Genomic DNA, 14,558 nt, shown 5'->3' with positions numbered 1-14,558 from the left:
TGCAGTTCAGGGACACTCCTTATTATAAGAGAGTTCCTGAAAGCTATCATTGGGTCTGACAATATTATGCTGGAATGATTAATATGCATAACTACCACAGGGCACATTCCAGAAGCATCAATAGGAGATTCTACTTTCTGTCATAGAATTCAGTTGCTGGAATGCACTCTTTGAGTCTTACATTTCTTTTCCTTGCAGTTTGGTATATATATTTTAATCATCCCAATGCAATGCTTTCTGTGATTTATCAAATCTCATTGTCCAAATGCAGCAGGTTGCTATAGGCCCAGGATTACAAATATACATACAAGGATTCCTTAGAGGTAAAGGCCTTGAAGCCCATCCAGACTTAGGTTTGACCACTTGTTTAGAAACTGTAAATGGGAGTATGTAGGTCATGACTGCTCTTGAAAGACAGATCAAAATGACATGCACTAAAGATACCGCAGAGAGCCTCAAGGTCCGAGGGGAGTCTTTTGAATTTGCTACGCATTATTTTGTTTGCCCAGTCCTAAATCCACACTGGTTGTCAAATTGATCTGTTACTTGCCAGGAATTTCTGGTGTCTCCCTCTCTGTTCCCAGAACAATTTGATATTCCTGGCTAAGTTTCAGTGGAAACATAAAGCCCTTTGAGTCCTTCTATAACTGCACCAATATCAATGGTGTCTGATGAAGATGGAAGAGTCTTTTCTCTCTCACTAACTTGTCATCTAGCTCAGTAAGTTTTAATCTCCAAGGGAGCAATAGAAGGGATATTTTATCATTTTATATGCCATCCTTTGGCATCAGTTCATCCTGTTGATAACAAGAAAGAAGAAATGGAGGAAAAGACACATCTTTCCAAGGCCAAGTTCTTATGTAAGGATAATTCAATGTATTGTCTTTGCTTCATCCACATTAGTTTTTTTAAATCTATTTTTTTTTCTCTCAACCTGAGAAGAAATTTGTGAATTTTGGAAAAATCATACCAAAAATGATGTAGCTATTACCTTCATGGAAAGGACCATGTTATAAGAGTCTATCTACACTTTTGATTGAGTCCTACATCAACAGGGATGATCAGGACCATTTTTGTGACCCCTCAGGAGCAACAAACAAACAAACAAACAAAGACTTCCAGGTTGAGAAAAAGGCCTCTCCTGGTCCTGAGGTAGCACAGAAAAGACCAAAAAGAAATTGGAAAAATTGTCTCCAATATTCCCTAAGGGGGAACCCTTCCCCAGACATTCAGCCTTTCACATAAATCTAGGTGGGCAATGCACCTCCCAATACATAACAGTTGTCCATCTGTCTCATGTTAAAGAGATGAAGAGAGTACTAAAAAGCATGTTGAAAAGTAGAAAACAGTGAGGAGACAAATTCCACATGCTGTGAAAAAGGCTTCTTCAAAAGATATCACTGGCATTGGAAACACTGCAAAACACAGAACCATAGAGTATCCTCTGTAGAGTATATTCTACAATATTGTGTTCCTCTGCAAAGAACACTCTATGGTCCTGTATTTTGGAGACTGTTTTGAACACCAGCAATTTCTTTTGAAGGCCCCCAAAGAAGGCCTTTTCTCCTTAAGGCCAAAATGTAGGCTTTCTTTCTTTCTTTCTTTCTTTCTTTCTCTTTTTAAAATACTGAATAAACAGTTCTGCATTGGACAAAAATGTCCAACCACTTTCATAGGGGAACTTACACATTAGCTAATGTTTTTGCGCAAATATCTAAATTACATTTAAAATAGCTGTCTCACTAATTGGGGAGATTTTAACACTAGTTAAAACACTAGTTGTGAACTAGTGTTTTAATTAACTGTGAAACATTTTTAAAGTTAGCATTTTAAAAAATGATTAATTTTAATATGAGACAGTGCCTATTTTTAAAAAAAATTAAGCACAAGTTTTTTTTTAAAGGATAGGGAAAATTATTTTCAAAAAAGGGCATTTCAGAATCGACCCTTTCCCATCTGCCTGGTTGTCATATACACCAATTCTGGGCTACAGTGCAGGAGGCAAAGGTCATTTTCCTAGCTGGCAGACCAAACCAATATGTTTCAGTGTGCCTGAAATAACACACCATTACTTCCAGCTGCTGATTTTTGGCCAATTGTTTAAACTTATTTTATATACTGGAGAGGATGGGAGTGTTGTAGTGTTAGGAGAAACAGACTGCTGTGGTTTCGGCATGTCTTGTGTGGTCCAAAAATAGACCTGATTTTTTTAAAAACAAAAAACCTGTCTGTGTGCTATGGGGGTCCCAAGGGCTGCATGTAGCCCATGATCCAGACTTTGTGGACTCCTGATATACATGGAAGTCACCCTAAAATGTGGAAAGTTACTTGCAATTCTACATGCTCTGTACAGCAGAGGAGTAATAACTGGGTTGTACTAAGATTCTCCAATTTGGTTGTACCTACAGTTAATGAGACAGAGATGCTTAATCCCAGGTGTCCTTCAGATTCCATTTTATAGCCAAGGTGTAATGGAAACTCCATCTGCCTGGGGGTATAATAGGCTAGGGCTCATTTGGTGAGGAGAACTGGAAGGCACAGGAGAGTATGGAGCCATCACCATAGACATGAGATCTCAACAAATATGGGTTGGGGCACAATAATTTGCTGGGGCGGGGGGAGATCATTCTTCCTGAGTTGAAATTTGAACCAAGGACTCCCAGCTCTCACTGCAGTATCCATAGTGAACACACAGGGACACACATGCATACACATAATACCTGGATTTCACGAATCAAAGTTTGTCACACATCTTTCTGCCCCTCCTCTTCTCTCTCCCCACACTTATTTCCTTTATCTTGGTGCTTCTGGTTTACACTTATTGTATGCTGAAATATCATTGGAGGATCTGGCTTGTTTCCAGTTTCAATAGTTACTTTGGGTATCTAGAATAACCAAGATTGCCTTGCCAAGATTATGCATCTATTTCGGATGTCAAAAGGCTTGATTTAATATGAAAAATGTCACCTTTATATCATAAAGGAATTAATTGATCATTGGCTTCACCCAATAAACCGAATGCACAGTGCCCGTAAAATAATCAAAAACCATCTTTCGATAATAATAATACCGCTTTCAATGTCCCTTTCTTGCACCATTTCTGTTCCTTTAGAATGCTGGTTGAAATACTGTGGGTTTTTTTTGTTGCCTTTGTCCTTATTTGTCCTTCTCAAATGTCCTTATTCAAACTCTTTCCAAACTTATCACTCAGCTGCTGTATTAGTCTTGCCAGTTCTCCTGTTGCTTGTGATTTTTCTTCAAGAAGCTCATAGCGGAGACTTGAAATGTCTTGTTTAATCTCCTTAAGTTCACCTAAAAATAATTTAAAAATTGCAATTAATTAACTGTACAGGATGACTAAAATTCAGTTGCCCCTTACAAACTTTTAACTTGCTCTTGTGTGTGCTGCTTTGCATGGAAGGCTTTTTTGCTTTTGATCCCATCAGCAACCTTCTCTGTGTTCATGAATGTGAGACAGCTAATGAGGTGCATATAATGTTACAGCTGGACTGAGGCTGAGAATAACAATGTGAATTGTCATTGTGAATATTTCTTAAGCATATCTCCAGCATTTCTTAAACAGATCTTCAGTTAACTGTTCTCTCGCATTTCAGAGGTATTGTAATCTGGGAAACAAAAAAAGCTAATTTGTGAAGCTGCCCAATTTCGTTTCTAGTTGCTTGGGAAGAAAATATAATTTGCCACTTTTTGTCCTTGATAAGATGAAATGGTGTCTTGAATTATTAGGAGCCCCACTGAGTAGATGGCCTATTGCTAAGATTTTTTTTTTAAAAAATAATAAAATGTTTAATTAATATACTTAATAAAATAATTATAATAAATTTAGGGATTTTTTTTGGTAAAACATTTGTGCTAGAATCCTTGGTCTCTTGTGTAACCTTCTTAATTTGGACTGGAAATAGTGCTTTTGTGGAAAAAAAAGTGTATTTTTGTGAAAAATGCACTGTGCAGAAACATTGATAGTTTTGGCATAAAAGAGTCCTGAAGTGTGAAAAGACTGAAAATGCAGAATGCAAAATGCAGAAAAATTATTGTAGTGAGGAAACAACTAAATGTTTTATTTTCATTAAAGTTGTCAACAAAAACATGCCATAGAAAGGTTCTGAGATGCCCAGAATTTCAGAAGTTCCCACTTCACTCCTATATCCCCTTTTATGCTTCATAAATATGATGGGAAGCCCCAGAGTGTCCATCATGTCTTTTTCAATCGCCTAACTGAAAAAGAATGCACTGCTATAGAAATAGTTAATAAGATCCCATTACTTTAGCAAAATTAATTACGACACTAAATTTTTAAAAGAACTTGCCTTCATTCACTTCATCATTCTCTCGATCCACCTGAGCTTTCAGAACATATCGTTTAATAAGTCTCTTCATTATTTTCTGAAAATACAAGTTTTAAAAAAGATTAAATGAAATGGTGTCAAATGACTGCAGTTATAGAATCAAACATCTAGATCTCCATGCAGAATTTGCCATACAGATCCAGTGGGTTAAATGCAGTCTAAGGTAGCTGAACCGAAGTCTCATTGAAATCAATGCCAAATGTTAGTAATGGTGTAACTTAGCTCTCATTCATTTTAGTATGAATTAGATGCACCTAGCCTTGCCTGCAACTCATCCTTTATTTCTATGAGCTTAGGAGTACTGACCTGATTTGTTAAAATATAGCTAAGATGTCCAAACTGCTAATTTCCCCCCACTTTCCATTTTACATGATACAAGGAATTTGCATTATACAATCTGAAAGTTGAATTGTACTATGCAGAATTCAATGGTGCTTTACAAAAAACTTTTCCCCCTAATTTTTGTCTGAAGAACCTATGTGACCACCATCTCCCCAGTTTCTCCTATGCAGTTTCCAATAGTGTCTATATCTTTGCAGGGAGGGGGATGACAGGTCAGTAATATATCACATGTTTTGTTATCAGAAAGTATCAGTATCAGTTTCTGGGATGTCTAGTTTTTCTTGTTATGTGTGCTAGTATTCCATTCAATGGTTGTGGGGACTATTACTAAATTACTTGTTCAAGCCACAGGTTGGAAGATGGAAAAGACATTGTTTGGCATTGCATGAGAATATCCACAGTGATGGTAGAAAACATGCTGTTCCATGCAAAATATAATCAAGTGGCTATAATGCCTTGAAAGTTGATATATACTTTCCTTGAATTAACAGTTGAATGAATGAGTGATGGACAGATGGATAAATTCATGGCCTTTCCCAAAAGTCAGTAGGACTACATCAAAGCAAACAATTCAAGATCTGGGACTACAACATCTATAGGGGTCCCAGTGAAGACTCATGATCCGCACCTTTCAGAAACTGCAATCACTCTTCTAATGTGAATCACAGAACCTTAGATTTGGAAGGGGCTGAAAGAGCCATCTACTCTAGCCTCTTGACATGCATGAATACACAATTAGAGTCACCCCACCACAGTCGTGTGGGTTAGGGGCAGAGGACCTCCATGAAAGAGGAAAAACTGTGAGTATGTTAGCTCCCCCAAACATGAATGGTAAAGAGTCCTCTCCCATCAGTAACTCTCTTTGTAGTCTTGCAACACATAGTCTCTCGCACGTTCTTCTTCCCACTCCCTTCTGACAAGACAAAAGCAACACTATACCTTTCCCATTTTGACAAATGTTGCATTTTCCTGATTTCTAAAGTGTTCCATATTGATTCCAATGTTTGCAAACACCACCAGGGAGGATCTAACTTCTCTCCCCTCCTCCTCCTTCCCCTCTCTCCCCACCAGACAAAACCAACACCATACTTTCCCTGCTTTGTCAGACTTTGTATCCTCCTCATTTCTAAAGTCCTTCCACTTTGAATCTGATGTTTACAGCCAGCACCACAAAGGGAAGGCATAGTGTTGCTTTTGTCTGGCAAGGAGAGAGGGGAAGGATGAGGATGAGAGAGAAGTTGGATCCTCCCTGGTGGTGGCTTCAAACACTGGATTGGAAGGGAAGGACTTTGGAAATGAGGAAGATGCAAAGTTTGGCAAAGCAGGAGAATGTACAGTGTTGCTTTTGACTGGCTGGAAGAGAGGGTGAGGAGGAAGGCGGTGAAGAGGTTGACCATGTCAAGCAGCAGCTACAAAGTTGCAAATACACTTGTCCCTTCCCTTATGCAGGGGATCTGTTCCAGACCCCCCCCCCCCCACACAAGGAAAATTCCATGTATGATGGAGCCCCACTAAAGACAATGGGGATTGTGTCCGTGGCAATGTGCAAGCCATTACTTCTTCCCACGTGGCACTGCTTCTTCCAACGTGGCTTCCAACGTATGCTGGAATCCATGTAAGGCATGCCCATGTATGACATGGGTGCACTGTAATCAAAACTGCAAATATGAAACCAGAAAATGTAGAGGGCTGACTGTATAGCACTTCTGAAAGATGTCCATTAAACATCTGTTTAAAGACCTCCAAAGAAGGAAAGCTCACCACCCTCTGAGGAAGTCTATTCCACTGTTAAACAGTTCTTACACTTCAGAAATTTCTTGTAATGTCCCTTTCCTTGTAATTTGAATCCAAAGAAACAGTTTGCTATAATTTCTAGTCTAGAATAAAAAGTTCGGTCAAAAGCTATTATCGAACTCTGCAACTCTATTGATGGAAGCTGCTTTTGTTAAGAGAAACAGGAGGTGTGATCTCTATCCCACCAGCAGCTCCCTTCATGACCTCACAATCTGCTTCAGAGGGCTGGAGCTGAGAAATCTGTGAAGTAGATTGTCAATGCATTTGAGAGCTGCAGGAGGAAAGATGGAGGAGTCCAAAATCCCAGTGGTACTACAAAGGTTTCAGGCCTGTACATTATTTCTTGAGTGGTCATAGATATTGATTACAATACATCTGGTAGTAAAATGGGATGCAATATTGGGAATTTTAGAAATTAATTGATTGGCCTATTCCGTTATCAGGAGGAAGAAGGTGTTGGCATTTTCCTCCATAAAATAAGGACTTCACAAATAAAACCATGTTAAATTCCACAGTTTTTGTTAGATCATCATTCACTCAAGCATCAGGCACGTCAAAAGAAATAGGAAGCAGATCCAAATGACTGGGGGGAAAAAGTGTTCAGCAAGCAGACTTAGGATTGCAGACTAAAAAATAAAATAAAATAAGTGTTCCATGTTAGACTATATTTGCTGTCTATAATTAGGAATGCAAAATTACAGGAAATTTTGAAAGCCAGTTTTGGTGAGAATATATATATTTTTTCTGATGGAGGACAATATAGGAAAAATGGGAGTAGTGGATGAAAAATATGAAACACTGCATTCTTTTTGCCAAATTTATAAGAAAGGAGCAAAATAAAATAAAGAATAGAATAACCCATCAACTTTGTTATAAAATGACATTAGTAAGCATTTTGAATTTTAATCTCCACAGAAGCAAACACACTCTGGAATGCTGTTGGTGACATATGCTGATGTAACCACTTGCTATGCCAGCATTCTGGTCACTTTTTGTGCATTACCCCACCCCATCCTACATACAACCCCAACTTGAAGGCATTAGTATGCACCCCCATACCCTGACAGAAAGCTCCCTGCATTTTCACAACCCCCCCCAAAAGGAACAGCCACCTTCCTCCTAGATCTCTATATCATGCAAAAGACAGCAGAATCTGAAGCAAAAGGAACCATCCTAGAAAGGTCTTGTCACCATGCTTCAGGAGGGATATGCTTGACAGACTCCTTGACCATCTTCCTAGACCAAATACTCGAAGATTTGTTCAGTATTCTTAGGAGTAATGCTGGGAAGCAAATGCTAAGTAGTAGTATATGAGCCTATTAGCTGAGATCTTATTGAGAGCCAGTGGAGTGGAACGCTCTTTTGGTGTTGTAGAGAAGAGGAGAGTAGAGGTCGGGTTGAGCGGGTGAGAGAGGGACTCAAGGACCCAGGAAGGGAGAGAGGGTTAGGAAGAAGCCAGCTGGAACCGGGGAAGCAATCAAGGGTGATCCCGGGGGGAAGAGGCGGGCCCCCAGGAAGCCCAATAAAAGGGAAGGGAGAGGCGCAAGGGGGGAGGAGAGAGACTGGAAGATTGGGACGCGAGGAGATTGTCGGGAGAGGGAAAGGAGGGGACCAACCGTGGAATCCAGAAGTGAACTGGAGGTGAGTGGGGCTTAGAGAGGGGGAAGAGCCTTGGTGGGTCATCCGGGAAAGACGCCGTGGTGATGGAGGAGGAATCCGGTCCCCAGCGGAGGAAGAACATGAGCGCCCAGCCTGGGACTATCGACCTCCACGCCCTCGAACCCAGTGAAGGGGAGTTTGGCCGAGTGGGGCCAAGAGGGAGAGGGGAGAACCTTACCTTCCCAGTGAAGTAACTGGGTCAGGACATTGTACCAGTACGGTAGGTGAAGATTACAGAGGATTCACCCGGCCTCAGTGAAGTAACTGGGCCGGAGAGTTAGTTAAATCAAGAACTGGTGAAGAGAGAAATAAAGTGGTGGTTTGTGCTATCACTCAGCTGTTTTCCAGCCTCTGTGTGTGTTTAGAAGTTATACCACGTGCACATGGAGCAAATCCCAGGAGCGGCGCCGGGGGGTCGTGGGGCCACGCCCACAGGTGTATTGATAAAGGGACTGCACAGATGATGGGCCAGGCCAGGCCAGGCCAGCAATGGTGTGGGCAATCCTGGTAAAAGGTATGGAATTTCTTGGTGTGCCTTGTGGCCAATAAGTGGCTGGTGTGTTGTGTGGGGTGTGTGTGTGTGTGTGTGTGTGTGTGTGTGTGTAGACACTGTTGTATCACTGGAGAAACACTAAGGATCTTATCACACAGGAGGCAAAGTGCCCAAATCTCATGGATAAACAAGGTGTAGATCCCAAGAATATCCTGCAAAAGTGGGATTTTTTTCAGACACATTAACGCAACTTTAACCCATGCAGAAAGTGGGCAAAATCACATCACTTTTTACTTTTGGGATTTTGGTGCAATTTTGCAACTTTTCCCATGGGTTAATGTTGCATTAATGCTCAATTAGCCCAACATCATTTGAAAACAATCTCGCTTTTGCGGGATAGTCCCTGTTTTAAACCCCATTTATCGAAAAGATTTGGGCACTTCCCTCCTGTGTGATAAGAGATATTTGATTCCCTCTTAGACAACTTCACAAAAAGTACAACCTCTGACGTAAGTGACAGCTGTGCTGATGCGGTACCCCAATAGGATCATGATCATTGTCTTGCAAACTGTATTCATCGAACTAGCAAGAATATTCCGTCTAGTGCTCACACAGTCAGTGATTACAGTGGCACCAAGTTCCCATATGGAAACAATTTTGCACATTTTTGTCCAATGCGCAAAGTCTGCATTCACTTGAAGGTTGCAGAAGTAGTGGTGTATGTAGTGCAATTGTGTATACCAATGTGCATTCTTGACCAATCCTTAGTTGATTGTCCCTGCTGAAATTGGCAGTAGTACTCCTTAGCCCAATTCACACTATGAAGCTGGATTATTTCCCTGTAGTTCAGACTTGCACTGATTCAATTTGGTGCAGTTTGCATGTGTGTGTGTGTGGTGGAACCAAAAAGCCAATTTAAACCAGTGCATTTGGCACTGATCCCTTAGTATTTTTTTAGAAGCCAAATGATCTGCATCTCCGATAGTGTGAGTAAGATATCAGATCGATTCAGATTGCACAGCCATTGTTCAGGATGGAGGTGCCTCCATTTTGATCTGGAATGGTGGCGAATGAGAACTTTTGACTGGATGTAAATGCCACAGAGAGATTTGCTGTATTAAAATGTAGTGGGAATGGTGAATTGATTTTGAATCAATTCATAGATGTGAATCTCTCCGTGCAAAGATCGTAAGTGTTACTGCCCCCCTTAATTTTTGCATTTATTTGCTCCATGTTGCCATTCAAGAAAAAGATCATGTACCCCAGTTAATACATAATTCTACATTGAGAGATTTATCTTATGCAACACCTATGTAGGATCTTGACCAGTTAACTCAGTGCATGTCCGTGGAGATCAGAGTGGACAACTTCCAAGGTCAAGGAAACAATTTTCTACCTCTGAGACATATGGAGCAACATACGCATTGAAAAATTTTGCAGCTTGGAGCTACAGCAGGGCTAGAAATACAATTCTTGTTGTTTTTTTATTTGGATATTTGTTGCTATTAAACAGTGTTGTGTGTGTATGTGTGACTATTTAAAAGGCAAATTGTTACAGACTTCCTGAAATGGCATTTTGCCCCCTTTGGGGGCAGGGGAAAAAAAGTCAAACAAAGGCACCAGAGTCTATAAAAACAGCCTTGGGGACAAAAATTTTTGTCCACCTTTGACCTATGTGAAGTGACTTAGTATGTGTGTGTATGTATAGTACTTGAACACACAGGCACAGTTCTTATAGTGCTACACATATTTTGAAAGGGCAACAAGGCTGTTAGAAGTCCTTTCTCCTTCAACAAGTGGCCATCAAATGGCAAAGCCAATACCATTCCCAACTATGATGGATCTTAATTAACTAAAATTTAACAGAAGAATATTCATGATAGGAAAGTTTGCCACCCTCTCTTCCCCTCCTTGTAGCGATCTGCAATTCCCAAACATGTACAGAAAGTTATAGGTCAGTCTAAAAATGTGGCAGCCAATATGGCAATTTTTTTAGCCAGTCTACCAAACTGGGATCCAAGGAGGAAAGTCCTCCCATTTCCCACAGAGTTAGGCTTCTCCATGCACTGGAGAGTCTATCCTGTATCTCCCTGAAGCACCAAATGGCTGTCTTGATCTATACCTCCCTCTCTACCCACTCAACCAGGTTTCTTGCTTCTGGAAATGCTATGGGTAGAGTGACTGGGACACTTTCTGGGTAGCAATCTGCAGGGTCTTTTCCTGGCCCACAGGAAATCAAGTCAGGGGAGAATAAGGAGGAGCACCTGATTTCAGATCTTCATCCACAGTGGTGCCTTTCCTGCTCGGCCCAAAGCCACCATTCTGGCCCCAGAGGTGATTGCCTATCTGATCTGCTTGAAGTCACCCACTGGTGGCCCCAGCCTATTGTACAGGCTTTCTGCTGGTGAACAGCTAGGGAGTCCAGCTGAAAGCATTTTTTTTCACTAATTGAATTTTTTCACTAGGTTTCACTTCTCTTAGCTTCTAATAGTTTGGCTGAGCTCTAAAAATTCAGCCCTGTGAGATGGATCTGCTGCAATGTTGTTCATCCAGGAGGGACATACACAAAGAAACAGATGCCAGAAAAAAGATCTGAAATAACCACATTACTGCGCTACACCCTTGTAATGATGCTGTTTCACTTTTACTGCTCTGGCTGCCTCCTGTTGCATTCTGAGGTCTGTAGTTCAGTGAGGCCTAAGAGTTCTCTGGCTGAGAATTTGAAATGCCCCTCCCTAAACTTCAAATCCGAGAATGCAACAGGAGGCAGCCAGAGCAGTAAAGATGGAATAGCACCACCATGTAGTGTGGCAATCTATGTAGTCTTTGTATAGCTTTGTAGTATGAACAAATCTTTAGACGTCCAGACAGATACCGTCCCACCATTGATCTTTCACTATTCTGCTTTGCAGAGACTGGGTTACCAGGCAAGAGTTTCAGCATACGTTCTCTAATGAGGAATTAATTCAGCCAAAAAGATATTTAGAGGTTAGTAAGGAATAGTGAAAAAGGCATGGGATAACAGAAAGAACTATATATACATATATAATTTGCAATGTAAATGTATATATAGATATAGATATATATCAGGGCTAGCCCAAGATGCTTTGTTGCCTAAGACAAAGGTGCCTCCCCCCCATCTTTCTAATCCTAGTACAGAAGTGAACTAGATTGTCATTTGACATGTATTCCATCCTGGGGATGGAACAATACTCTCTCTTGTAGTTTAGGAGTACATGAGAGGCCAGCTGTGTCCTCCAACACAGAGGAATGGCCAGAGGATTCAGGAGAAATGTTAGTGGAAATGCCACTACTGTTCCCCTTTTACAGCATCTGGAATGGTTGCCTCACTCTGCATAATGGAAGGGCTGGCCCTGATATATAGTGCACATATGATATCCATATGATATATATTATGCATATATAATATGGCATATTGCATGTGGAAGAGAGGCGAGGTTACTTCTAGAAGAATACATGAGGTACAATGCACATACTATATGCTGGAGATGACCATGGTGGTAGAATCCATTAGGAAGGAGTGTTGTCACCTGAGAAAACATAAATTAAGGAACATATTTTGGGAAAGTAGGGAAGTAACAGAATCCCAAAAGAAATAGTATTTTAGAAGAAGAGATTAAAAGGAACAAAGGGGGAAGGAAAACAAGGACTAAACATGCAAAAATGCTACAATCTCCTTGTAATTTGTTGCAAACTACCATATCTTTTACTGTAATGTTTGCTGGAACCCTTTTAAATGGTTGATTGGCTGGTATTTGGCAAACTTTGTTATTATGACATTTACCCATATGGCTGGTATTAAACATTTAAAACTGCACGTTGGTTTTGAACACTTATTGTACATATGGTTTTGAACACTTTTAAACAGGTACTGAACACTTAAATAAAGTATTCTTACATTTTCAGGAATTCTTGTAATTGTGGTTCAACAAATGATTGTAGCCTTAACAAATCTATTTCCCTGTTTTGGCTAATTTATGAGAAATAGTTTCTCAGCTAGTACATTATTGTCCATATAGCTGCAGAAAGAATGGCATCTCCTTTTTTGAGGCAGTCTTCAGGAAAAGTATGTTGTTTCCAGGAAGCTATAAACCTTTGTGTGCCTCAGTCTGCTACTGGCCTTTCCTACATATGCTATGTTTGTCGGTATAGTAGCTATAGGCATTATATAAAAATGAATATTGTTCTGCAGAATCTTATTTCCTTCAAAAGAGAGAAAACTCTGGCTCTTCTTTTTCATTTTTATGAAGAAGGACCATAGCTCACTGGTAGTGTACATGGGTCCCATGCAAAATATTTCCAGGCATGGTTGGAAACTCCCTGAAGAACTGCTGCTAATCTGTGCCAACAGTACTGAGCAAGATGAGGAAAATACTCTGATGGCACAAGACACCATGTGCCTATTAAGGAGCTTTTATTTGAAGTGGGGAACACTGTGGATTTGTGGTATTTTGGTGTAATGTTTTTCCATTTAAAATCATACAAACTGATTATGAAATCAAGGGAGGGTATTGATCCAATATTGCTGATCAGCCTCTCCATACATAATCCCAAAAGAAAGGCCCTATAGTCTCAAAGTGCCTACATGCTTTAACAAGGTCTCTTTCTGTCTCTCTCTTCTCCAGAATATTTTCTGTGTTTCATTGGTGCTGGAAAAGAGTCTTCCTCCAGGCTCTGGCGGATCTCATTCAGAAAGTCAGAGATTTTCCCAAAGGCCAGGAAGACTACTCTCCATAGGCTATCAATCTGGAATCTGCTTAAGTAAATGAATGGTCCGCCAGCAGGCTCTAATGTTCTTTCTCTTTCTTATCCATCATCCTCTCAGCAATAGGACTAATAATACTGTTCAGCTTCCATTGTTTTCAATGGGTGGGAGGGATTAAGCAGAAACTTTTTTTTGTGATTTCATATATAAGAAAGAAAGAAAGAAAGAAAGAAGAACAATGAATAATTTGTTGTTTTTGCACAGGCATAGGCCATGTTATAATGTTCTCTCTCTCTCTCTCTTTGCTGTTCCTGGGAAGAAGAAAGCATATTCCTTGAGACTGAACAGCAACTCATTCTTGATATAACTGCAAGAGATGAAGAGACACTGGATTACCAGGGAAAGACATGCACTATATGTGGGTTTGCCCATGTGGGTTTCCCATGTTTCATACCAAAACTGGTACCCATCTTCTGGGGAAAAGAAAGACAGCTTCAATTTTTAACATTAAGTAGCTAGAAATATCAAAATGTGAAATACAAGAATATTAACATCTCTTGTTAATAATCCTCAAACCAGTGTGCGCATGAATACAGATACATTTTCCTTACACTAGTTTGGGGATTACTACCAAGAGATGTTTGGGTGTAACAACATTCTATTGTTGTATTACTGTTCTCATCTTGGAATCACTGTGCCAATATTTTAGTACTTTCATTAGCTGTCACACAGCAGAGATGCATTAGCAAACTAGACTGAGCCGAGTAGAAAATCATGTTAGTAATTACTTCACACCTTTCCTATGTAGTTGAAAATATTTCTTAGTCAGACAACAGGATCAGTCTCTGCTATTTGTACTTTTTTGTGTCAAAGCATGTTAAGCAATTGTCTTTGGCTTCCCTTTTATTATTATGACTTTATTATTCTTCCTCTCCATGGAAAAGCTGGTATTTTTAAATAATGTACTGTAACTTATAGGGCTGAGGTTGGCATGAATATGAGAAAAACGAAGAAGAAAAATTTTACTTCCTCTCTTTTCAGAGGTGCAATATTTTTTATTGTTTCCTGTGGCTCCATACTGTTAGCATGTGGATTACCCTCTTTTGTAAAGGATAGTTACTTCTAATTATTATTATTATTATTATTATTATTATTATTATTATTATTATTATTATTA

General features: G+C 39.9%; 1 protein-coding gene across 1 annotated transcript in view; it reads right to left on the bottom strand.

The window, feature by feature from the left end:
* Nucleotides 1-3,089: 3,089 nt before the first annotated feature.
* TRPC7 (transient receptor potential cation channel subfamily C member 7) overlaps nt 3,090-14,558 on the bottom strand; it is a 189,794-nt gene continuing 178,325 nt past the window's right edge. Inside the window, 2 exon segments of the mRNA XM_042452360.1 lie at nt 3,090-3,312; nt 4,329-4,404. Of these exon segments, the coding sequence (XP_042308294.1) occupies nt 3,170-3,312; nt 4,329-4,404 (219 nt within the window). The 3' untranslated portion in view covers nt 3,090-3,169.

Source organism: Sceloporus undulatus, chromosome 2, assembly GCF_019175285.1.
Source record: "Sceloporus undulatus isolate JIND9_A2432 ecotype Alabama chromosome 2, SceUnd_v1.1, whole genome shotgun sequence".
Classification (NCBI taxonomy): Eukaryota; Metazoa; Chordata; class Lepidosauria; order Squamata; family Phrynosomatidae; genus Sceloporus; species Sceloporus undulatus.
This window is presented reverse-complemented; position numbering and strand designations above follow the sequence as displayed.